This window comes from Emys orbicularis, chromosome 11 (genome assembly GCF_028017835.1).
Source record: "Emys orbicularis isolate rEmyOrb1 chromosome 11, rEmyOrb1.hap1, whole genome shotgun sequence".
Taxonomy (NCBI): Eukaryota; Metazoa; Chordata; order Testudines; family Emydidae; genus Emys; species Emys orbicularis.
The window spans coordinates 80,222,982-80,248,549 of NC_088693.1; the positions used below are offsets into that span (position 1 = coordinate 80,222,982).

Below are 25,568 nucleotides of genomic sequence, written 5' to 3' on the forward strand. Positions count from 1 at the left end.
ATTGCCCCAGGGCGGCGCTAGGGGCTGTGCTGCAGGGAGCGGGGTGGGGGGCAGCAGGGGGCTCTGCCCGGGCAGTCAGGGCTCCCCATTGCCCCAGGGCGGCGCTAGGGGCTGTGCTGCAGGGAGCGAGGCGGGGGCAGCAGGGGGCTCTCCCCGGGCAGTCAGGGCTCCCCATTGCCCCAGGGTGGCGCTAGGGGCTGTGCTGGGAGCAGCGGTACCCCAGGCCGGAGGAGATGGAGGGGGCATCGCACACACTGACCCTGGGACAGGGCCTGGTTCTGATCTTGCTGCCGGGGATCCCCCTCCCGCGCTGCCACCCTCCCCGACTCACTCTACCCTGATTGGCTCGGGGCTGGCAGCTGCGGGGACAGGTCTGCGCAGACACAGACAGAGAGAAGTTGGCAGAGAGGCGTGTGCCCTGGGGCAGAACCGAGAGCAAATGGGCGACTCCGGACCCCTCGTCCCACTGCCCTGAGGCCCGGATCCCCCTTCCCCTGCCGGGATGCTGCTCCCTCTGCTGCTCCTGCCCTGGGCATGGGGGGCCCTGGCCGGTAAGTGGGGACCCCCCCCTGCTGTTTTTGCTACTGTGGGGGAGGGGATGGTGTAAAGCCAGGGCTGGGGGGCGGGGGGGACAGCACTGTGCTGTGTTAGTGACCCTTGCTGGGGGTGTAGGAGGAGGGGGGAGGCGGGTTAGGGGTCAGCAGGGAGACGCATTAATGTCTCTCCCCACCCGCTTTGTTCTCCACTTGTTTTCTGTTACTCCCTCCTCCGCAGCCTTCCCTCCTGCCCCCCCAGGGACTGTCACCCTCCGGGTGCTCCTCACCGCCCTGTTCCCAGACGCCAGCTCTGCGCACATACAGGTGAAGGCCCTGCTGGGCGACCTGGAGACCCACTCCCTGGACTGCAGCACCTGCCAGATCCGCTTCCTGCAGCCCTGGGCCCAGCAGGGCCTGACCCCGAAGCAGTGGCAGGACCTGGAGCTGGTGATCCATCGCTCCCTGTCCGACTTCATCCTTACCGTGAACACAATAGCCCAGCAGCAGGGAAAGGGCTGTGAGTATGGAGCGGTCTGAGGGGATCCCTCCCCCCACCCACCCGGGGTGCTGAGAACTGACACACTCACCTGGCCCTGGCCCTTTGGCTGATTGGAGCGGGCGTCCCCCAGAGGGGAAACACCAGCTCTGGGGCCAGATTGTAGCCTCCACTTCCTAGAGGGGAAAGGCCCCGCGTCCCACTCCCTGAGCCGACGCTCCTGGTCTTTCCTGACGTGTACCCTGAGCCTTTGAAAAGCAGGTCATTTGGGGGGGTCCGTATCTCAGGAACCGCGTGACCAAGGGGCCCCAAATTTGCACCACAAACTCTGCCTCAGGCCCCGATGTATCGCAGCGATTTTCGAGCCAATCTGACTGTGCACATGAACCTCAGAGCACTTCGAACAATCAGCTTTAAACAGAAATTGCAGCATACCCTTAACTCCAGCCAGAGCCGCCCCACAATCCTGCTGCCATCTTGTGGCCAAACGTCCCCATTGCACCTATCATGCACCTTTATTGCCCCATTTCTCTATTTCTAGTAAGTAAGTAAGTTAATGGAGATATCCCATCTCCTAGAACTGGAAGGGACCTTGAAAGGTCATCGAGTCCAGCCCCCTGCCTTCACTAGCAGGACCAAGTACTGATTTTGCCCCAGATCCCTAAGTGGCCCTATCAAGGATTGAACTCACAACCCTGGGTTTAGCAGGCCAATGCTCAAACCACTGAGCTATCCCTACCCCCTACCCCCCGGTATCCTCCGGACGCCCGTCCTCATCCCCCTGCCCTTCCTGTTCCAGACCCCTTTGTTACCCAGGGCTCCCTCGGCTGCGAGCTGCCCCCCAACGGCACCTCGAGGGGATTCTATGACGCCGCGGGGAATGGCGAGGACGTCGTGAGCTTCGACGTGGACGTGGGCACCTGGGTCGCTCGGTCGGAGGATAAGCTGGCGCTCAACGCCCGGGACCTTCTCAACTGGGATAAGAGCGCGTCCACCAGGCTTCAGTTTTTTTTTAGAATAACTTGCATCTATCTGCTCAATACGTTTGTTCTGTACGGGAAAGAGTCTCTGGAGAGGCAAGGTGAGGCTGGACACCACTCCCTGCTCGCTGAGATGCAGCCACCTCTGGGGTGGGGCACAGGGGCTGGTTATACATGGCCCCCTTGCCTGGAGTACAAATGCAGCTATATCTGGGGTGCAGCACAGTAGCGATTTCACAGCCGCACTGCACAGCAGTTTAGGACAGGAAGTGAAGGGGGTTCTGTCATCGCTGGTAACTGCAGGGGGCAGAATTGGGGTCTGGCCAGGACAGCGGGGCCAACACCTGACCCCGGGGAATGGAGCTGGGCTTGGCTAGTGAGTCCCTGAGGCTCAGGCTGAATCGTCCCCTCTCCCCCGCCCCGTCTCTCCCCTCCTGTCTCAGAGCGGCCGGTCGCCGTGGTGTTTGCCCGAGCGCCTCCCCCAGCCGGGACCCCCGCGCCGGTACTGCTGGTTTGCCGGGTCACCGGTTTCTACCCCCGGCCCGTCCGCGTGGCCTGGCTGCAGGACGGGGAGGAGGTGGGGCCGGGCGGGCGGCTGAACTCCAGCGGGATCCTGCCCAACGCGGACCTGACCTACCAGCTGCGCAGCTCCCTGGCCGTGGGGCCGGGCGCCGGGCACAGCTACGCCTGCCGGGTGCAGCACAGCAGCCTGGGGGGCCGGAGCCTGCTGATCCCCTGGGGTAGGTGCACGTCCCGGGGGGGGGGTCGTGGTCTCTGGGGGCTTTTCCTGCACATCCTCAGTGAGACAGGGGTGGGTCCAGGCAGCGGGATTGGGGCGGAGGGAGGTAGAAGGGGAGAGTTGGGCGATGAACCAGGGGAACAGGCTGGAGGAGCTGAGGGGGACGGGACAGGACTGGGGTGTGGGAACAGGGTGGGGGCTGTGGGGAGCGCGAATGGGACGGGGTGGAGAGAGCTGTGTGGAGTGTCCCCATTCCCAGCATGGCACCCTCTGTTTTACAGAGCAGAGCAGGCGCTGGGGCCCCGGCCTGGCCGTGGGCATCACCCTGGGGGTTGTGGCCATAGCCGCCGTGGCCGTGGTGCTGTGGTGGACCAGACGCAGGTGAGTCCTCCCCTCTCTGGGGTGGGGGTGGAGGTTGGGGAACTGTTACACTCCACCCCTAACCCATCCACTCTCCTCTCTCATTCCAGAGTCTACCAGGACGTTAGACCAGGGGAGTCCAGGGCCTCAGGGGGCGGCCCCGGCCCGGGCGTGGGGATCGGCCCCTCTCCTGGGGACATGGCACTCAGGGCTGGGTCTGTGCCCGGCTCCAGAGCTGAGGGCGCCGAGGGCAGGACTGGATCGGGGCCCTGGGAGATCGGGGCCCTGGGTGGGGGGTGGGATTCTTCTCCCTCTGGGACGTTCAGGGGACGTTGGACACTTGGGGGCGCCGTGGGATTGTTGGGATCCAGGATCCGGCGCTGGCCTGTGCCGTTCAATAAACCCTTCAGGGAGGGGCTGCCCAGCGGGCCCCTGGGGCTGTAGGAGCCAGGCCTGGGTGCAGGGGTCAGGCCCAGCTACATACACAAAGGGGGTGGGCGCAGGTGGGGGATGGGAACCAGGAGGGCCCTGGCAGGGCGTCCAGGCTGAGCTGGGGTGCCTGGGAAGCAAGCGGGTTCCCCGTGGGACATAGGCCCAGCTACCCACACGGAGCCCTGACAACACTGCAGGTTGTAACTGCAGTGGAGACATCCTGCCGGACCAGATTACGGTGTGTCTGCCACGGGGAGCCCAGGACCCGATTCCCGCAGCCCACCTGACCACACACCCTGGTGCTGCGGTTCCCACCCAGAGCCAGGCACCTCCCTTAGTCTTCAGGTAGGTGAGGAGTCCGGGCGCCAGGGAGATCAGCCCCAGCACGAAGCCCCCGACCCCCAGCAGCATCGGGGTCCTGGCAGAGTCTGGCTGCGCCGCTGTGAAAACAGGAGCTTGGGGGGTTTGGGCTCAGCCCAGCCTCCCGTTCCCCTTCTCACGTCCTGGCTCTCTGCCCCGGGGGGGGGGGGGGGGGGCTCTGACCCAGGCCCATCCCCTGAAGGCTCCACAGTCAGAGGCTCTTACCCCAGTGCACGGCGAGGGGGCCCCGCAGGCTGATGTGCTCCACCTGGCAGGTGTAGACGTCCCCGCGCTGGGGGCTCATCTCCAGCATCACCAGGATCTGGAAGGTCCAGGCTCCGTTCTGGAGCAGCTCCGTGGACACTGCCCTGGCCGTCTGCTCCTGCCCGTTCTTCAGCCACTTGATCTCGATCCCCCCGGGGTAAAGCCCCATCACCGAGCAAACCAGCAGGTGGGAGTGGGGCCCGGACCCCGATTTCGTGGGGGAAACTTTCACCTTGGGCTGAACTGGGGGGTCAGGGAAGGGTGGGAAAGGGCCAGAGACAGAATGGGGCCCTGCTCTCATCCCTGTGCCCCCCCCATACCCTGGTGTGGAGACAGGGCCTACAGTGGGGGGCAGGAGTTTGGTGGCTGAAGAAGCTTGGCTCCCAGCCCCCCTGCTCTAACCCACTAGACCAGGGGTGGGCAAACTATGGCCCAGGGGCCGCATCTGGCTCTTCAGACGTTTTAATCCGGCCTTCGAGCTCCTGCCGGGGAGTGTGTGCCGTGGCCCCAGGCGGCTCCCAGATACGGCGGCATGTCTCCCTCCGGCTCCTACGTGTAGAGCCAGCCGGAGGCTCCTCAACGCTGCCCCTGCGCCAAGCACTGCTCCTGCAGCTCCCATTGGCCGGCAACTGCAGCCATTGGGAGCTGCAGGGGCGGTGCCTGTGGACGGGGCAGCACGCAGAGACTCCTGGCTGCGCCTCCGCGTAGTAGCTGGAGGGAGCACATGCCGCTGCTTCCGTGAGCTGCTTGAGGTAAGCGCCGCCCGGAGCCTGCATCCTTCACCCCCTCCAGCACCCCAACCCCCTGCTGCAGCCCTCATCCCCCTCCCGCTCTCCAAACCCCTCAGTCCCACCCTCCGGCACCCCAGAGCCCACCCCCCAAGCCAGAGCCCTCACCTCCCCTCCGGCACCCCAACCCCCTGCCCCCTCCTGGACCCCCCTCCCGCACCCTGAACTCCTCATGTCTGGCCCTACCCCAGAGCCCACACTCCCAGCTGGAGCCCTCACCCCTCCCGCATCCTAACCCCCGATTTCATGAGCATTCATGGCCCGCCATACAATTTCCATACCCAGATGTGGCCCTCGGGCCAAAAAGTTTGCCCACCCCTGCATTAGGCTCCACTTCCCTCCCAATGCCAGGGATAGAACCCAGGCGTCCAGGCTCCCAGCCCCCCCGCTGTAAGGTCTGAGGCCATTTTCTGCAGCCATATTAGCACGGCAGCAGCCATGAGCCAAGAAGCAGAAAGGCAGGTCCTCACATTCCCTCTACATGATACCAAACCAATGAACTATCGGGCGACTAAGGAGGCTCCTGTTCTAATAGGATCTATCATCACCAGATAAAGAAACAGATCTCAAGATGGTTAAAGAAAACTTTGTGTGATGGCATCTGTCTGGCAAGAAATCACTTATCAACGATTGTGGTTATAAAATCTCTACCTCTTTCTTGTTTTGCCTGTATGGGCCCCACTTCTCCATTGTTTTTCTGTCTGGTCTGTCTGGTTCTTTCATTGTTCCTGTCCCTGCATAATTAATTTTGCAAGTTTAAATCAACTAAGGCGGAGGGGTAGGACTGGGTAGAGAATTGTTTTGCAATATGTTAGGATTGGTCAAAGAATTATTTTGTAAGACTTGAGTAAAATGGCTGGTGAAGGTGCAGCTAAGCAGGACGCAAGTTTCACTCTATAAACTGGGGTCAAAATTGGAAGTTCTTTGGAACCAACTCCAGGACACGGCCCAAGATCGGAGCTGGCAGAGCTCAACACCCTGCCCAGGGCCGTCCCTAGGGGGGTGCAGGGCCTGGGACACCCCCCCTCTTCCCCAGGCCGTGCCTCCATTCCACCCCTTCTCCCAAACCCCCGCCCCTGCTCTGCCTGCCCCCACTCCACCCCAATTCAATCAACACTGGTTCTCCACTGGTAACTCCCTTCTCGTCATGTGTCAGTATATTTACCCCTGCATCTGTCAGTCTCACTCCATGCATCTGAAGAAGTGGGGTTTTTACCCACGAAAGCTTGTGCCCAAATCAAGCTGTTAGTCTTTAAGGTGCCACTGGACTCCCGGTTATTCCAGAGACAGACTCAAAGGCACTTACAGGGTGGAGGCGGCCCAGTGTGACACAGCCCCTTAGGTGAGAAACTGCTTGATTCGAATCTTGCTTAGTCTGTAGTATTTAGACTGCAAGTTGGATTTTATTTCTTATGTAACCAACTTTGATCCCCATCTCTGCGTATAATCACTTACAATCTGGCTTTCTGTGGTTAATAAATCTGTGTTATCTTTCACCTAAACCAGGGTGGTTTTGGGGGAAGTGCTCAGAGAATCTCGGCTCAGGTTCACAAGGGGTGTCGCCCGTTCACTACCCTTTGTCGAGGTGGCGGACGAATTACCGATGTTGCAGTGTCCAAGGGAGTCTCGAGCCGTGTCAGACGGGATAGTGCTGGGCTGCGAGGCTGGTGCCTCTCTGCGTATGATGCATGAGTGGCTGCCGGAGCATTCATGCAGTTTAGCTGGGTGTGGGGCTTCACATGCTGAGCACCCAGAGGCGATTGCTGCTTGTCCCTGGCCTAGCTCTGTGACAGACAGCCCAGGCTGGAGAGGGAAGGGGGCACAGGGGTCCCACAGTTCCAGGTTGTGCCCCAGGGATGGCTTGATTACCGGCCAGTAAGTACCTACAGGGGGAACGGAAATTGGATAATGGTTCTCCTCAATGTGCCAGACAAAGGCATAATGTGATCCAGTGGCTGGAAGTTGAAGATAGACAAATTCAGACTGGAGATAAGGGGGAAATGTTTCACAGGGTAAATAACCAGTGGAACAAGTTCCCCAGGGCTGTGGTGGATTCCCCACACCGGCGATGTTTAACTCACGACCGGCTGTTTTTCTCCGAGATCTGCTCTAGGAATTATTGTGGGGCAGGTCTCTGGCCTGCGCTGTACAGGGGGTCAGACTAGACGGTCACAATGGTCCCTGCCGGCCTGGGGATCTAGGAGTCCGAAAGGGGAGAAGCCCTTTCTGCGTCTAGGGCAGGAGCCAGCCTTTCTCGGACAGGGGCAGCACCTTCATTCCCGGGACTGTCCACTGGGCGGCGCCCTTGCACCATCCGCTGGTGCTCGGAGCTGGGCAGAGAAGTTCTCGGTCTGGGTGGTCTGGCCGAGTCTCCTGATTCATCCCCTTCCCTGTGGAGCAGCCCTGGGGGCTGGCTGGGTCCTACCTCGGGGCTGGGGCTCGGCTGGTGACGGTGCTGAGAAGTCACATGGCTCATTGCACAGCGCCGCCAGGTGAGGAAAGCACGGCCGAGCAGACACTGGGACATCCCCTCTGGGGAAGTGCAGCAGGAAAGCTGTGCCCAGCCCTGAGCTTGGGCTCCCCGTTCCCCTCACAGAGCCAAAGCTGGCATCGGCTGGAGCTCGTATTCCTCCATAGGGATGTGGGTGTCTAGGCCGCCATCACAGCGCTGGGCCGGTGGCTCGCCAAGCAGCCAGAGTGGGGCGCTAGAGAAAAGACGAGCCCCGGCTGTGGATACATACTGTAGCCAGGGCCACAGGAGGATGGAGGGGGAAAGGTGAACGGCGGGAGAGGTGAGTGGGGGCGTAACTCAATATCTTGTCTGGGTGGTTCCCAGGGGAATTGAATCCTCAATCTCTGGAGCCTCAAGCGGGAGCTTCTACTGCCTGAGCCACCTCCATCAGCCTCCATCAGCCACTAGCTGGGACCGGAGAGCCGCCGTGCCCGCGGGGGTTACGTGGAGTTAATGTTGTAGGGCTCCCCACTCCATGATCCAAGCCGTTAATGAAGCTATTAGTACTGGACCCAGGGCTGACCCCTGGGGGACCCCGTAGATACACCCTCCCGCTTTGACAGCAAACTGCAAACTGCTTTCTGAGTACGGACTTTCAAACAGTTGTGCACCCACATGGCTGTCATTTCATCCAGCCCACATTTCCCTCGTTGGCCTATGAGAACGTCCTGCAGGACTGTGTCTAAAGCCTGACTAAAATCAAAATCCATCATGTCTACTGCTTCCCGCCTGTCCACCAGGCCAGTAACCCTGTGCAAGAAGGGAATTAGGTTGGTTTGGCATGATTTGTTCTTGACAAATCCAAGCTGGCTATTCCTTATGATTCTATTATCCCCCAGGGGCTTAGAAACTGATTGCTTAATAATTTGTTCTGGTATCGTTTATAAAGACAGGTGCTAGGTTTGCCCTTCCCCTGTCCTGTGGGACCTCACCCTTCTTCCATGAGCTCTCAAAGATCATGGCTAGTGGTTCTGAGATTGCTTCAGCTAGTTCCTTAAGTATCCCAGGGGGAATTTCATCAGGACCTTTGGACTTGAATACATCCAACTTATCTAAATATTCTTTAGCCTGTTCTTTCCCTGTTTTGGCTCGTGTTCCTTCCCCCTTGTTGTTAATATTAATTGTGTTGCATATCTGGTCACCATTAACCTTTTTAGTGAAGACTGAAGCAAAATAGGCATTAAACACCTCAGTCTTCTTGATGTTGTCAGGTATTAGCTCTCCTTCCCCACTAAGTAGAGGACCTACACTTTTGTCTGAGAAAAACAGCTCTCACTCTCAGGTTGGGTGCAGCAAGTCAGATACTTTATTATCTCTAGCAATTGCGTGGCGGGAGAGAGCAAAACAGGTCTCTCTCTAGGTAAACAATTACAGCAAGCATTTATAACTTTTGTTACATACAATAATGAGCAACAGCTGCATTTTGTTTATACATAGGTCATCCTGATATCTTATTTTTCTCACCTCTATTTAGACTCTAGTCCACATTCCATACTTATCTAACACAAGGTCGCAACAACTTCTCACACAGTTCTTTCCCACTTGCCTCACACAATCCTCGCTTCTACAAATCTCGCGTTATTAGGGTTACAGCTAGCCTGACTCTTGCTCACAGAGGGGACTGTTTGCATTGAAATCCCCTTCAAATCCCTGTCAGTTCTTTCTCTACTTCCACACTTTCCTCTGTCTTTCTCTTGCTCCTAATGTATTTAAAGAACCTCTTCTTACTGCCTTTTATGTCCCTTGCTGGGTGTAACTCATTTTGTGCCTTGGCCTTTCTGATTTTATCCCTACGTGCTTATGTTGTTCTTTTGTGCTCCTCCTTAGCAATTTGTCCATCTTTCCACTTTCTGTAGGATTCCTTTTTGATTTTCAGGTGATTAGACAGTTCCTGATGGAGCCATGTTGGCCTCTGTGATGAAGTGGGAATTTTCTGTGATGTATGTTATGAATCCTAGGCCTGCCTCAGTCTCCCTCTGTACGTCACATTGATAGGGTCAGCACTGCTCCTGGAACAGCACAGGAGACAGAAGATGTGTGTGTCACCTCGCTGCCTGGCGGAGTGACTATAGTCATCAGAAAAGCTGGCTGAAACAGACCCAAACCAAAAGAAGGTGCAGCAAGACAAAGAGATGAACAATCGAGACCAAACACCAGGAACCCCCAGCAGGTGGAACAGGGAACGGCTGGAGAAGAAGCTGTCAGGTGACTGGAAGAAGGGGGCCCTTTTGCGGGACACAGGAGCTCAGTCCCGGGGAGAGCGCGAGAAAGGGAGTCCATGACAGCTTGGCTGGGTCCTCAGGGCACTGCCTTGGTCAGGGTGCACGACGGCTTCACTTCTGACCCCCTTTGCTAACCTCAGGACTTTCGGGTTCTGTAGGCCAGGGGACGGATAAATGGTTCCCTTGTTTGGAAAAGACTGCCTGTGTCGCTGCAAGTCCTCAGCGACAGCACGGAGCCCAGCAGAAATACCGCACAAGCCTCCCATGGGTGTCTGCCTGGGCTGGATTGGTTGCAGGGAGCCAAGGAGAGAGACAGGGTTTGCTGGTGCCAAAGGCCCAGTGTCCGAGTCTTGGCGGCCCCGGGCCTGCCCCTATGGAACTGGGTGGGTCCTTGGGGCCCGGCACACTAAGGGGTCGTTCTGGTCACAGGCTGGGGCATAGACCAGACCCTGTGACTCTGTGACAGACTCTTTCCATCTTTTCTTTTCATGGGGATAGTTTGCAGTTGTGCCTTGAATCCTGTCTTTCTGAGACTCTGCCAGCTCTTCTGAACTCCCTTTTTCCTGAGATTTTCTTCCCCTCGGACCTGACCTACCAGCTCTCTGACTTGGCTGAAGTCTGATTTTTTGAAGGCCACTGTCCCAGTTCTGCTGCTCTCACTCCTTCCTTTCCCTAGAATCATGAAATCGATCAGTTCATGATCACGTTAGTCATGTTGCCTAGAAGTTACACACAATTCCATAACAACACTTAAACCACGGCATTTTGAAGACAATGAACTCCTCAAATATTTAATTCAATAAGGTTTATCTTAATTCCATAAGGCTTGTCCAGGACATTGCAAGGTATTGTCAGATCTGTCCCAGTAGGTGTCCCCCAGATAGGGACAATGGGGGAATACCAAAGGTTAACAATGGTACTTTCACCCGGATCTGTGATGATCTCTTCATGCTCCGAGGGTGAAAATAGGAGCTGGAACCTGGTCTCTCTGAGTCCTGCTCTGTCTCTCACTCCTTTCCCATCTCTCTCTCTCTCCCATTTCTCCCAATTCAGTCCAAGGTGAAAGTTTCCCCCATGAAATCGGAGTCCCAGCGCATCTCAACCTGCTGGTTTGCTCCGTGTCGGGGTTTTACCCTGGGGGGATCAAAATCAAGTGGCTGAAGAACGGGCAGGAGCAGACGGCCGGGGTGATGTCCACGGAGCTGCTCCAGAACGGAGACTGGACCTTCCAGATCCTGGTGATGCTGGAGATGAGCCCCCAGCGCAGGGACGTCTACACCTGCCAGGTGGAGCACATCAGCCTGCGGGACCCCCTCACCGTGCACTGGGGTAAAAGTCTCTGAGTGTGGGGCAGCCCCTGAGCCCGCAGGGGCAGCCCTCGGGGGATGGGCCTGGGTCAAGCCCTGCCCCCCCCCCCGGGGCAGAGAGCGCAAGGGGAAGGAGGGGCTGAGCTCAGCCTAAACCAGCTGTGCTCTTCTTTCTGCAGAGGCATGGGCTGATTCTGCCGGGGCAAGATGGTGGCTGGGGTCGGGGACTCCGTGCTGGGGTTGCTCTTCAAGGTCCTGGGATTGCTTGTCTGCCTGAGGAATAAGAAAGGTGAATGGCTCCGGGATGGGGCTGGCAGCCCCAGGAAATGAGTCCCCAGTGGGGCCATGATACAGTGGCACTGGAGGGTTTCACTCGAATTTTGATTCACCACAATTTGCTTTAATTTTCCCTTCAGGCTCGAATCCAGTGACCCAGGAACTTCCTGCCCGTCTCTCAGCCCAGGCCCAGGATGTGTGGCGCTAATCCCAGCCCCTGGCTTCCCATAAACCTGAGTCAGACCATTCAGAGTCTGGGCTCCAGTGGTGCCCTCCTGCCTTCCCTCCAGGTCTCCTCTCTAGTCCCACACACTTCTGGACCGTCAGGGAGTTGCAGACACAGTGTGAAGTGCCTGCAAATCAGTTAGTACCTCTCTAGTTACGAAACAAATCCACTTCCCCTTTGAAAAATCCAACTCACTTGAGAAACGCACCAGAAATGGATGAACTCCTGACCCTGAATTTTGAGACTGACTTGTGCTACCCTCCAAGCTGCTTCCCTTTTTGCCTAAACGTGCGAAAGAACATGCAACAACTTGCAGGTCAGAATGCTGACTGCATGATGCCCGTGTTTCGGTGTTTTCCCAGGAGGGTAGACATTAGCAACGACGTCCCTTTCACACTCACACACCACTTCCCACGTTTTCCCTGGGGCCTTTCGCCCTTAGAACAATCTTTCTAAAAGCACAAAAGTCGCCCCTTAAATCAAGCGAGGAGAATGTGGAGCGGCTGGAGCTGGAGTTTGACTCGACGTTGTTCTCCGCTAGCCTCACTGCCAGGTGGTGATATCTCTCTCCCTGCCGGGCTCCTGAATCAGATCCCGTCCTGGAGAATGTAGAAGCTGGGAGCCCAGGGGTCCACTCCTGCGCTGCTGATTGAGGCCTGGTGCCCTCTGGTCTGTCATTGTCCCCTCCCTGGGCTCTCCCCACCCTCCTGTGCTGCTTCCCCCCGGGGGAGTCCTCACTTTCTCATGCACACTTCCCCTGAGTTAAGGGTCGCCTGGCCCCCTGCCCAGCCCCACAGTCACTCTCGCTGCCCTTGCGGGAACCTGTCTGGGATGGCCCCAGCTCCCTGCACAGAACTATCACGCTAGCAGATACGTGACCATAGTGAAATGTGCAAAACTTAGGCAGACTCTAAGGCCTCAACATTGGGGTACAGCCTGGAAAGTACAAAGCAAAGTCAAAACCCAGAGAAGAGCGACTGCAGCCAGCAGGACAGGGGAGAGATTGAGACAGGAACACTTGCTAGCCAGTGTCCCCCACACAAGGAAACATGAGAAAAATATTTCCTCCGGTTATTGGGAAACGTAAAAGTCGTCTCCTCATAAAGTGATGATGACAATGCATACGTGACCCGGGGAGAAAGGAGACAATAGGGATTGACATGTATCAACCTGCCGCCCAGTCAGGATAAATAGACACAAGGGATCGCATCCCAGACTCTGTGTGAGCCCTCCCCTGACACAGAGCCAGGGCTCTGCCTTTTCCTTACCCTCGGGCAGTGCAGGCACAGCTGGTCACGTCAACAGAGTCTGATGGAAGTGGAACTGAACTGGATTGACTGATCTGGAGCGAAAGGAACGATGCCTTTGAGCATTCGTGACTCTTCCAGGGGCTCCTTTCTCTCAAACCAGTGAGTCTGAGAGCCCCAAAAGTCGCTGTGACCCAGGAACCTCCTGATGCCAGCTGGCAGAGGGCACACGGCATGCTCAGGAGTTTCACAAGGATCCCCTGGGTCAGACAGACATGTAATAATTCATTAAAGGGCGGCATGTGAGGACTCTAACAAAAGACAGCAATTCGCAGGTGGCCATAAGCATTATGAGTTGTATGTGTGGATGAGATTTAAGGAGTTCTGTATCTATACAGAAAAACTATGTTCTTAAAGTATAGAACAGGCAGGTCACTTGAAGTTGAAAACATGTTTCTGTGCAGGCAGGAGTTAGGAGACCCCTAGCTGGTCATTGTGTATTGTGCTGTGACGGGCTGGGTCACAGAAAACCCCTTGGGAACTGCCAACTGATGTGCTGAGACTACCCCGAGCCTGTTTCCCTTGGCAGCTTGGGACTTCAGTGCCCTGCCTGGTTGGAGCCAGACCCGCTAGCCTGCTGCAAACCCAGACCCAGGTCTGAACAACATCCCCTAAAAGCTGCAGGCTTAACTGAAAACAGCTTAAGAAGTGCTCCTGTCTCCAACACTCAGACACCCAGCTCCCAATGGGGTCCAAACCCCAAGTAAGTCCGTTTTACCCTCTATAAAGCTTATACAGGATAAACTCATAAATTGTTCACCCTCTATAACACCGATAGAGAGATATGCACAGCTGTTTGCCCCCCCCCCCCCGCCCAGGTATTAATACATACACTGGGTTAATTAATAAGTAAAAAGTGATTTTATTAAATACAAAAAGTAGGATTTAAGTGGTTCCAAGTAATAACAGAACAAAGTCAATTACCAAGCAAAATAAAACAAAACACGCAAGTCCAAGCCTAATACATTAAGAAACTGAATACAGGTAAATCTCACCCTCAGAAATGTTCCAATTAGCTTCTTTCACAGACTAGACTCCTTCTTACTCTGGGCCCAATCCTTTCCCCTGGTACAGTTCTTGTTAGTTCCAGCTCAGGTGGTAGCTAGGGGATTTCTCATGACTGGCCCCCCCTTTGTCCTGTTCCACACCCTTTTATAGCTTTGGCACAAGGCGGGAATCATTTGTCTCTCTGGGTCCCCACCCCTCCTTCTCAATGGAAAAGCACCAGGTTTAAGATGGATTTCAGTATCAGGTGACATGATCACATGTCACTGTAAGACCTTATTCTCCATTCTTTCAGGGTTGGCCTGCACAGAGCCAGGAAGGTTTGGGAGTAAACAGAGCCATTTACAACCAATGGTCCTGGTTAATGGGAGCCATCAAGATTCCAAGCCACCATTAATGGCCCACACTTTGCATAGTTACAATAGGCCCTCAGAGTAATGCTTCATATTTCTAGTTTCAGATACAAGAATGATACATTCATACAAATGGGATGACCACACTCAATAGATTATAAGCTTTGTAATGATACCTTACAAGAGACCTTTTGCATAAAGCATATCCCAGTAACATTATATTTACACTCATAAGCATATTTCCATAAACATATGGAGTGCAACATCACAGGGGTCACCCCAGGGGACTGCACCCCCTGCTGCGGGTGGCAATCATCTGCTCAGTTACTGTGGGCTGGAGGAAATAGGGGATGCTGAGGGGGGCAGGGCCCAACACCCAGACCTGCCCTGACCCCAGCAATGGAGTTGAGACAAGAGCCGGAACCCAGAGGATGAATTGGGGGAAATTCTCTCTGGAAAAGCACCGTCTGCTCCCGGGCCAAGTGGGGAAAACCAAGCAGGGAGCTCGCCCTTCACACAGAGGTCCCCGCACCCCCAGAAAAGACACACCCCACATGGAGTCCCACCCACCAGGTGGCAATTTGAACCCACAACCAACTGGGGAGTGTCATTGCATTTCACTGTTGTGAGACCAGCATGAGACAGCACAACAATGAGGAGCAACCCTACAATAACAACCCAGCCTGTCCACAGCCCCAGCGCTCCCCAGCAACCCTACAATAACCACCCAGCCTGTCCACAGCCCCAGCGCTCCCCAACAACCCTACAATAACAACCCAGCCTGTCCACAGCCCCAGCGCTCCCCAGCAACCCTACAATAACCACCCAGCCTGTCCACAGCCCCAGCGCTCCCCAGAAACCCTACAATAACAACCCAGCGTGTCCACAGCCCCAGCGCTCCCCAGCAACCCTACAATAACAACCCAGCCTGTCCACAGCCCCAGCGCTCCCCAGCATCCCTACAATAATCACCCAGCCTGCCCACAGCCCAGCGCTCCCCAGCAACCCTACAATAACAACCCAGCCTGTCCACAGCCCCAGCGTTCCCCAGCAACCCTACAACAACAACCCAGCCTGTCCACAGCCCCAGCGCTCCCCAGCAACCCTACAATAACAACCCAGCCTGTGCACAGCCCAGCGCTCCCCAGCAACCCTACAATAACTACCCAGCCTGTCCACAGCCCAGCGCTCCCCAGCAACCCTACAATAACAACCCAGCCTGTCCACACAGCCCCAGCGCTCCCCAGCAACCCTACAATAACAACCCAGCCTGTCCACAGCCCAGCGCTCCCCAGCAACCCTACAATAACAACCTAACCTGTCCACAGCCCCAGAGCTCCCCAGCAACCCTACAATAACAACCCAGCCTGTCCACAGCCCAGCGCTCCCCAGTAACCCTACAATAACAACCCAGCCTGTCCACAGCCCAGCGCTCCCCAGCAACCCTACAATAACAACCCAGCCTGTCCACAGCCCAGCGCTCCCCAGCAACCCTACAATAACAACCCAGCCTGTCCACAGCCCAGCGCTCCCCAGCGACCCTACAATAACCACCCAGCCTGTGCACAGCCCCAGCGCTCCCCAGCGACCCTACAATAACAACCCAGCCTGTGCACAGCCCAGCGCTCCCCAGCAACCCTACAATAACAACCCAGCCTGTCCACAGCCCCACCGCTCCCCACCAACCCTACAATAACCACCCAGCCTGTCCACAGCCCCAGCGCTCCTCACCAACCCTACAATAACAACCCAGCCTGTCCACAGACCCAGCGCTCCTCACCAACCCTACAATAATCACCCAGCCTGTGCACAGCCCAGCGCTCCCCACCAACCCTACAATAACCACCCAGCCTGTCCACAGCCCCAGCGCTCCTCACCAACCCTACAATAACAACCCAGCCTGTCCACAGCCCCAGCACTCCTCACCAACCCTACAATAACAACCCAGCCTGTCCACAGCCCCAGCGCTCCTCACCAACCCTACAATAACAACCCAGCCTGTCCACAGCCCCAGCGCTCCTCACCAACCCTACAATAACAACCCAGCCTGTCCACAGCCCCAGCGCTCCTCACCAACCCTACAATAACAACCCAGCCTGTCCACAGCCCCAGCGCTCCCCAGCAACCCTACAATAACAACCCAGCCTGTCCACAGCCCAGCGCTCCCCAGCGACCCTACAATAACCACCCAGCCTGTCCACAGCCCCAGCGCTCCCCACCAACCCTACAATAACCACCCAGCCTGTCCACAGCCCCAGCGCTCCTCACCAACCCTACAATAACAACCCAGCCTGTCCACAGACCCAGCGCTCCTCACCAACCCTACAATAACCACCCAGCCTGTCCACAGACCCAGCGCTCCTCACCAACCCTACAATAACCACCCAGCCTGTCCACAGCCCCAGCGCTCCTCACCAACCCTACAATAACCACCCAGCCTGTCCACAGACCCAGCGCTCCTCACCAACCCTACAATAACCACCCAGCCTGTCCACAGCCCCAGCGCTCCCCACCAACCCTACAATAACCACCCAGCCTGTCCACAGCCCAGCGCTCCCCACCAACCCTACAATAACCACCCAGCCTGTCCACAGCCCAGCGCTCCCCACCAACCCTACAATAACAACCCAGCCTGTCCACAGCCCAGCGCTCCCCACCAACCCTACAATAACAACCCAGCCTGTCCACACAGCCCAAGCAGGGTGACATTTGGTCCATCCCCCTCCCTCAGGTGACAATTAGCCCCTCCCCCAACTCCTCCATCAGGTGACTGTTGGTCCCACCCCCTCAGGTGACAGTTGGCCCCTCCCCTGTCTCGCTCTCCATGTCCGTTGACGCCTCGCGCCATCGCCCCGCCCGTTTCCCGCCTCTTTTCCTCACTCCCTCGTACAGCCCCGGGGCCGGTTGGGCCAGAGGCTGATGGGGGGCGGGGGGACTTCAGGCCACATGGGGACAGGGGAGGACCCCCACCTCCCTAACAATCCCCCCCCCAAAGAAACTGTCCCATACTCCCCCCACCCACACCCAGCAACCCGCCAGGTTCACTCCCAGGCTCCTTCCCTCTCCCGCACCGCCTGCCTTCTGCCCCCGACTGGGGCGCCCCGCAGCGCAGTGTCCGTGAGGCCCTCGGGCTTTCTCCCGGCCTGGCGCTGGCCCCCAAATCGCCACCAGGTGGCGCCGCGGCAGCCCAGAAAGCCTCTGGCCAAAGGCACAGGAGCCCGAGAGCTGACGGGGGGGGGGGGGGGGGGCGCTGGTGGCCCCACCTCTGTTAAGGACCTTCCGTCACCCCAGCCCCCGCTCGGCACCAGAGACCGGCCCCTGCACGGCCCAGCTCTCACTTCATGAGCTTCCCCTGAGGCCCCGTCCCTGGGCCGCCCACCCTCCTGCTGCTTCTTCCCCCCAAGAGCCTGCCCGCCCCCCGGCGCTCACCCTTAGGCCAGAGAATGGGGGGCGCTCCCCCCCCCGCCCCGCCAAAAGGCCGCCCTCCGCTGTGGCCCTGCGCTCTCCTCCGCGGCTGGAAAGTGCCCTCCCCGCCGCTACCTCCCGGCCCACCCCCCAGGCCCCGCACCGCAGTTGAAGGCCAGAAGCCAGCGCCAAGCAGTGCAGGGGCAGCCGCTGCTCTGGCGGGAGCGGGCCCCTCGCTTTAAAAAGCAGCACCCCCCCGCCCCTGGCCACCCGCCCCAACGGCGATCCGTAGGAGAGAGAAAAGTGCGCAGGGAGGCTGCAGGAAAAAGCGGTGACGTACAGCCGCTCGAAAAGACAACACCCGCAACAAGAAACTCCCCGGAGCCCGTTGTTCTGTCTTTGCACCCGCGAGACCAGGGGAGAGCGCGAACGCAGTCCCCCACTACCACAAATTATGCAGTCGAGTTTCCCGCATTTGGGGAAATCGCAGGGGTCAGCACACCCGCAGTGCAATGGATGAGCCTCACCCTGGGAAAACCACCTTCGTGATCATGGTATCTCCCCTGCCAGGTAAGTATGAGTTGCTCAGCCCCGGCCGCCGCCTGCCCTCGCTCGCCCCATACTCTCAACACACGGTGGGGCCCGACTCGGACCGACCGCCGGCCCCGCCCACACCGGCCCCGACCGCCGCCAGCTGCTCCGACAGGCCCCGGGCTCGGACCCTTCTCGCCACCGAGCCCCGCACGGTCAATTGGGGCCCTGCTCGTCAGCCTGCTCCCGTTCCCACAATGCTCCGCTCGCACGGAGATCTGCATACGTGCTCACGCGGCCCCGCCCCTCCCGCAGCCTGCCCGCGCCCTGCCCCTGCCCTGGCCAGCCCCAGCTGTTCCGCGCTGCGAGCTCAGCGGCAGCCTCGCGAGCTCCAGGCCTTGGACCTGCTCTCCCCGGGCGGGCGGGCGGCTGCGGGCCTCAGCACAGAGCACAAGGGCCTCTCCAAGCTGCCCGGAGCTCAAGCAGCTGCTGGGGCTGCCTGTGCCGGGGCCAGAACTCGGGGGGCACCAACGTGGCTTCCAGCCTCCATCGCCCCGCAGCCTGGCCCAGCCCTGCGGCGGTTCTGATCCGGGCTCAGCGGCTGGAGCAGAGCAGGGGCGATCCAGGAGCAGCCCAGACCGGGGGGGAGGGTGGGACCCTCCTTAAGAAAAAGCATCCGGCCCCTGCCCCTGCTCTGCCACAGACTTCCTGGGTGCCCTCGGGCACATCACTCGGTCTCTCTAGGCCTCAGTTTCCCCGTCTTGGAAATGGGGCTGGTGGCGCTTCCCAACCTCGCACGAGTGTCGGAGGAGAACTCCCCTGCAGATTAGGAAGATGCTCGGATACTGGGGTAATGGGAGAGGGGCGCCGGGGGAGTATATTTGCACCATCGTTTGGGATGGAAAGAAAATATTTCCCTAGAGTAATTTTAAAAATCTGTGTTCAGCGATAACGTTGTGAAATATGTAACGGAGCAGAGCGGTATTTCCCCGTGTGGCCAGCCCCCGACCCGGCCCTAGCTCCCGCTCTGCCCTCGATCCGGCCCTTTTTCCTCCCCCAAAATTAGCCCGTCGCCCTCTCCCTCCAGTTCCTTCCGTACATTTTCGAAGGCAGCTGGGGGGGCCCCAGGCCGGCGCTCTTCAACGGAAGCAGCCCCTGCGGAGGGCAGATGGGGCGGAAACCCGGCACCAACTGGCACCACAGGATGGGCGCCCGCCCCGCCTCTCCGGTTCAGCTCTCTGGCTCCTCTGCCTTTGCCTGTAACAGCGCCAGCTTGTGGGGACGTGGGAGCCAGCACGAGGACGAGACAGCCCCAGGCCTCCCTGAGGGAAGAACTATTTGCCAGGATGGGCAGGGATGGTGTCCCTGGCCTGTTTGCCAGCAGCTGGGAATGGGCGACAGGGGATGGATCACTTGGTGATTCCCTGCTCTTGTCATTCCCTTTGGGGCACCTGGCACTGGCCGCTGTCGGCAGACAGGACACGGGGCTAGATGGACCTTTGCTCTGACCCAGTACGGCCGTTCTTATGGCTCTGCTTAAGCCACTACGGCTGTGCCACCGCGGTGCTCCAGTCTAGACGCTAGCCGGGCTTGTCCCGTCGGCGTGGGACATCTACCTCCCCGAAAGGCGGGAGCTAGGTCGATGGAAGAATTCTTCCCTCCGCACCCCTGACAGATGGAGCTGTGCTGATGTAAGTTCCCCAGGAGACCAGTCCAGAGGCTTGGTGCGTGCTGAACCGTCACGTCTACATCGCTCTGTCCGGCCGGGGTGTGAGAAGTCATACCCGCTCCTGGGCGACACGGCTACCCGGCCTAACCCCCAGTGTAGCTGACGGCGTTCAGGGAGGCGGTGGGGTAAAGCGACAGACAGACAGACCTCCTCCGCCACAGGGTTCTGCCGGCCCAGTCTCGGTAGTGCCGCCGTGCCCCGAGAGAGAGAATGGACAGCAAAAGCCAAAGGCGCCCTGGGGCAGGCCAGGAACCTGCCTCCTGGACAAGTGCTGCCAGGTGCCAGGTGAGACAGGTTTTGGAGGGGCTGTTTTTCTGCCAGAGGGGTGAGAGCCCAAGAGGGATGGATGGGCAAAGGGCTGTGGGCAGGGAAGGGGGCAGAGGAGCCGCTGGGGCTCCTTGGGGCGAGTGAGGCCATGGGTCAAGTCCCCATAGTGCAGACTGGTGAGCAAGGCAGGGGACACAGAGCCACTTGCAAAGGAACAGATCAGCTGCAGCCCCCCACCAGGCACCAGAGCAGAGGAGAGAGCAGCACACACCCCACCTCCCGCCTTCCCAGCTTTGTCTGTGCTTCACTGCGTGCCAAGGGAATCGCAAACGCAGTCCCCCATTACAGCCGAGGGGCATGGAGCGGTAAAAGCAGGGGTTCTGAAACGTTTGTACTGGTGACCCCTTTCAAATAGCAAACCTCTGCATGCGACCCCCCCCCCTTATACATTAAAAACAGTCCTTTATATATTTAACACCATGATAAATGCTGGATGCAAAGCAGAGCTTGGGGTGGAGACTGACAGCTTGCAACCCCTCACGTGATAACCTCACAACACCCTTGAGAGGTCCCAAGCCCCCGGTGTGAGAACCCCGGAGTAAAGAGCTGCAGAGAAGAAAGAAAACAGCAGGATGCTTTTAGTTTTAAGAGATTTCAGACGGGCCTGACTATAACAGAACTGAGAGCAGAGATGTGAACTTCTACACAGCATAAAATAACCAGGAACAAAGTAAACAAATAAACACAACCCCCAACTAACAAATTAAAAAGCGCTACAACAGCACTTCACAGCCTCCAGAATCAGTCTTTCTTTGCACCCGCGAGATCAGGGGAGAGCGCGAACGCAGTCCCCCACTACCACAAATTATGCAGTCGAGTTTCCCGCATTTGGGGAAATCGCAGGGGTCAGCACACCCGCAGTGCAATGGATGAGCCTCACCCTGGGAAAACCACCTTCGTGATCATGGTATCTCCCCGGCCAGGTAAGTATGAGTTGTTCCGCCCCGGCCGCCGCCCGCCCTCGCTCGCCCCATACTCTCAACACACGGTGGGGCTCGACTCGGACCGACCGCCGGCCCCGCCCACACCGGCCCCGACCGCCGCTAGCTGCTCCGACAGGCCCCGGGCTCGGACCCTTCTCGCCACCGAGCCCCGCACGGTCAATTGGGGCCCTGCTCGTCAGCCTGCTCCCGTTCCCACAATGCTCCGCTCGCACGGAGATCTGCATACGTGCTCACGCGGCCCCGCCCCTCCCGCAGCCTGCCCGCGCCCCGCCCCTGCCCTGGCCAGCCCCAGCTGTTCCGCGCCGCGAGCCCGCGCCAGGTCCCGGGGCTGGGCCCGGCCTCTCCGGCCTGCGGGCGGCTGCAGCTGGCGGGGGCGGGGCGCGGGAGCCTTTGTAGACCCGCCTGCGGATGGGGGGGGGCAATTTAAAGCCCCCCCCACGCCCGTGTGCGGCTGCCCCGGGGTCCAACGCTGCTGAGCCCTGCGCCCAGCGCGGGGCCCAGTCCCTATATAGCCCCAGGCCCGGCTGTGACACATATGGCTCCCCCCGGCAGGGTCTGTGGGCCCCTGGGCCTGCGGGATGGTCTGTGTGTGAGCGTGTTCTGCCAGGGGGGTCCCCACAGCTCCCCCAGGAACTAGCCACCACCCGGGGCCCAGGTGAGTCGCTGCGGCTGTGACCAGCCCGGCACCCGCCCTTACCCCCAGCTGGGCTGTTCAGTGCCGCGAGCCTGTGGTGCTGCCAGAGGCCCCTCCCCACCCCTTCCGCCTGCGGGGAGCTGGGTCGGGGCCCGGGCACCCTTTTTTTGGGGTCCCCCAATTGTGCACAGGCCCCTTTGGCCCAGCGGCTAATGCCCCGTGGGTGGTGCGGGGTCTGTGCTGGTGCCCGGGGGAGGGGGCAGACTTCGGGCTTCCAGCCTCCATCGGCCCCCAGCCCAGCCGGGCCTGCCCCAGTTCTGCACAGGGTCAGACTAGACGGTCACAATCAGGGCCGGCTCCAGCATTTCTGCCGCCCCAAGCAAAAAAAAAAAAAAAAAGCCGCGATCGCGATCGCCCCGGCTGCAATTGGAAAAAAAAAAAAAAAAGCCGCGATCGGCGGCGGCAGTTCAGCGGCAGGTCCTTCGCTCCTAGAGGGAGTGAGGGACCTGCCGCCCCCGAATTGCCGCAGGTGCCGCCCCTCTCCCTTGGCTGCCCCAAGCACCTGCTTGTTAAGCTGGTGCCTGGAGCCGGCCCTGGTCACAATGGTCCCTTCCCGCCTGGGGATCTAGGAGTCCAAAAGTGGGGAAGCCCCTTCTGCGTCTAGGGCAGGAGCCAGCCTTTCCCGGACAGGAGCAGCACCTTCGTTCCCAGGACTGTCCACTGGGCAGCGCCCTTGCACCATCCGTTGGGGCCCCCCTCTGCCCAGGGGTCTGTGCCCCTCGCCTGCACGGTGGCTCTCAAGGGGCCGAGTGGATCAGGCAGAGACAGCAGCAAAAGGGTTAAATTAACCTAACCCGCCTGGCGTCTCCCGTGCTTCCCTTCACATCCTGCCCTGTCCCTGCCTGACCCTGGGCCAGCTGGGCTGCTGGGACCCTGCATCCCCTCCCCTCCCCACTACACTCGGGGAAGGGGGCACCTGAGCCCAGCTCTTCCTGGTGATGCTGCCCAGCCCCGATGCTGCCTGGCCCCTTGCCTGGAGGTGCCCCCCGGGGAGATGGGCAGAGTCCCGGGGGCTGGTGCTCGTAGCTGTGCAGAGAAGTTCTCTGGGTGAGTCTCCCTGTCCCCTTCCCTTTGGAGCAGCCCTGGGGGCTGGGGCTCTGCTAGTGACACTGACAGTGCTGAGAACCCACCTGGTTCATTGCACGGAGCCCCCCGGTGAGCAGAGATCCCCACACTGGGGCAGCCTCTTCCAAGGAAGGCTGTAAGAATTGGAGCTGGAACCTGTTCTCTGAGTCCCACTCCCATCTCTCACCCCTTTTCCAGCTCACTCTCTCCTGTCCCTTCCAGTTCAACCCATGGTGAAAGTTTCCCCCTCAGATTGGGGTTCCAGCCCCACCCCCACCTGCTGGTTTGCTCCATAATGAGGTTTTACCCCCGAGGGGGGGAGATGGTGTCCACGGAGCTGCTCCAGAATGGAGACTGGACCTTCCAGATCCTGGTGATGCTGGAGATGAGCCCCCAGCGCGGTAGCGTGACCAGACAGCAAGTGTGAAAAATCGGGACGGGGTGGGGCGTAATAAGAGCCTATATAAGAAAAAGACCCAAAAATCGGGACTGTTCCTATAAAATCGGGACATCTGGTCACCCTACGGCGCGGGGACGTCTACACCTGCCAGGTGGAGCACATCAGCCTGAGGGACCCTCTCACTGTGCACTGGGGTAAGAGTCTCTGGGTGTGAAGCCTTCAGGGGATGGGCCTGGGTCAGAGCCCCTGGGGGCAGAGAGCAGGGACATTATTACAAAGGCAAAGAGAGGCTGGGCTCAGCCCAAACCACCTGAGTTCCTGTTTTCACAGAGGCGCAGTCTGACTCCGCCAGAAGCAAGATGCTGACGGGGGTCGGGGGCTTCCTGCTGGGTCTGATCTTCCTGGCGCCCGGACTCCGCATCTACCCGAAGACTGAAGAAAGGTGAATGGCTCTGGGATGGGGCCAGCGGCCCTGGAAATGGGGCCATGATGCAGTGGCACTGGAGGGTTTCACTCAAATTTTGATTCACCACAATTTACTTTAGCTTCCCCTTCTGGCACAAAGAAAGTGTTCTAGGGACCGAGGAACTTCCTGCCCGTCTCTCAGCCCAGCCCCTGGCTCCCCATAAACCTGAGTCAGACCATTCAGAGTCTGGGCTCCAGTGGTGCCCTCCTGCCTTCCCTCCAGGTCTCCTCTCTAGTCCCACACACTCCTGGACCATCAGGGAGTTGCAGACACGGTGTGAAGTGCCTGCAAATCAGTCAGTGCCTCTCTAGTTACGAAACAAATCCACTTCCCCTTTGAAAAATCCAACTCACTTGAGAAACGCACCAGAAATGGATGAACTCCTGACCCTGAATTTTGAGACTGACCTGTGCTACCCTCCAAGCTGCTTCCCTTTTTGCTAAATGCATGAAAAACCATGTAATAACTTGCAGGTCAAAATGCAGCCCAGCAGCCTTGGGGGATGGGGACTCCCCAGAACAGGCCCTAGTTCCCAGCAGGTTCCGAGGAGCTGTGCTGCGGGCTGGGTACAACACAGACTCCTTAGACCAAACAGGAGAGCAACTAAAATGATTAAGGGTTTAGAGAGGGTCCCATATGAGGAAAGATTAAAGAGGCTAGGACTCTTCAGTTTGGAAAAGAGAAGACTAAGGGGGGACATGATAGAGGTATATAAAATCATGAGTGATGTTGAGAAAGTGGATAAGGAAAAGTTATTTACTTATTCCCATAATACAAGAACTAGGGGTCACCAAAAGAAATTAATAGGTAGCAGGTTTAAAACAAATAAAAGGAAGTTCTTCTTCACGCAGCGCACAGTCAACTTGTGGAACTCCTTACCTGAGGAGGTTGTGAAGGCTAGGACTATAACAATGTTTAAAAGGGGACTGGATAAATTCATGGTGGCTAAGTCCATAAATGGCTATTAGCCAGGATGGGTAAGAATGGTGTCCCTAGCCTCTGTTCGTCAGAGGATGGAGATGGATGGCAGGAGAGAGATCACTTGATCATTGCCTGTTAGGTTCACTCCCTCTGGGGCACCTGGCATTGGCCACTGTCGGTAGACAGATACTGGGCTAGATGGACCTTTGGTCTGACCCAGTACGGCCTTTCTTATGTTCTATGTTCATGAGGGAGCCACTTCTTTACTCGGGTTTAGGGAGCCCTTGTTCCTAGCTCACCTCCATCAGCTTCTCTTGCTCCCTCTCTAACAGGTGAGTGGCTGGTCGCGCAGGTCACTGCCAACATCAACCACCCACTTACCGATACCCCCATCCATGGAATAAAACAAGCTAGACAGAGTCCTGCCTATAGTCACATTTTGCTTCCACACAGGATGTGTAAGCCGGGTCTGAATGAGCTCTCCCCTGACATCAGGACCAGACCGTATTTGCATAAACACACCTGCCTAGGTATCCAGCAGCAGAGCTGCCTTGCCAAGGTGATCAGTTACTGAAATACTTCCCAGAGGGACACCCTATCCTAAATTCTCAATTACTGAGGGACAATCTACACTCACTGCTATATTTGCTTTCCACAAGCCACTCTTAGTATAATTTTTTAGGAGTGATGTACCCAAATAGTTGGATGCTAATGTTTAAATGTATTAACCTTAATTTGGGATATTACAGATTATGTGTTTTATGACTTTTAAACCAAACTTTGTACATTTGAATAATTTAAGCACTACACTCAGATGTATACATACTCTTTCCTTAACCCGTGTATGAGATAATTTTAGCATTAGCTTTAATAAAAACAATTAAATTTGAATGCAGGGGTCCTGCAATGTTGTTATCCATATG

At 57.9% G+C, this 25,568-nt stretch overlaps 3 protein-coding genes and 2 non-coding genes across 5 annotated transcripts; 2 read left to right on the plus strand and 3 right to left on the minus strand.

The window, feature by feature from the left end:
• The first annotated feature begins 446 nt into the window (after positions 1–446).
• Positions 447–3,555, plus strand: LOC135885363 (antigen-presenting glycoprotein CD1d-like). The gene is made up of 6 exons (XM_065413033.1): positions 447–551; positions 775–1,053; positions 1,832–2,113; positions 2,456–2,752; positions 3,033–3,132; positions 3,222–3,555. Exons 1-6 carry the CDS (start codon positions 503–505, stop codon positions 3,553–3,555), a joined length of 1,341 nt encoding a protein of 446 aa, XP_065269105.1. The 5' UTR covers positions 447–502.
• A 22-nt stretch (positions 3,556–3,577) lies between these two features.
• Positions 3,578–4,943, minus strand: LOC135885364 (DLA class II histocompatibility antigen, DR-1 beta chain-like). Its single transcript, XM_065413034.1, has 4 exons — positions 4,721–4,943; positions 4,129–4,410; positions 3,859–3,983; positions 3,578–3,670 (listed from the first exon to the last, which is right to left on the minus strand). Exons 1-4 carry the CDS (start codon positions 4,941–4,943, stop codon positions 3,578–3,580), a joined length of 723 nt encoding a protein of 240 aa, XP_065269106.1.
• Positions 4,944–10,578: 5,635 nt separating this feature from the next.
• Positions 10,579–23,704, plus strand: LOC135885365 (DLA class II histocompatibility antigen, DR-1 beta chain-like). Its single transcript, XM_065413035.1, is given in 4 exon segments — positions 10,579–10,605; positions 10,743–10,776; positions 10,779–11,018; positions 23,589–23,704. Coding segments are annotated over 4 exon segments (417 nt in total).
• Positions 17,983–18,146, minus strand: LOC135885935 (U1 spliceosomal RNA). The gene has a single exon (XR_010561766.1). It is a non-coding gene; the product is annotated as a U1 spliceosomal RNA (small nuclear RNA).
• Positions 20,923–21,086, minus strand: LOC135885941 (U1 spliceosomal RNA). The gene has a single exon (XR_010561772.1). It is a non-coding gene; the product is annotated as a U1 spliceosomal RNA (small nuclear RNA).
• Positions 23,705–25,568: the final 1,864 nt, after the last annotated feature.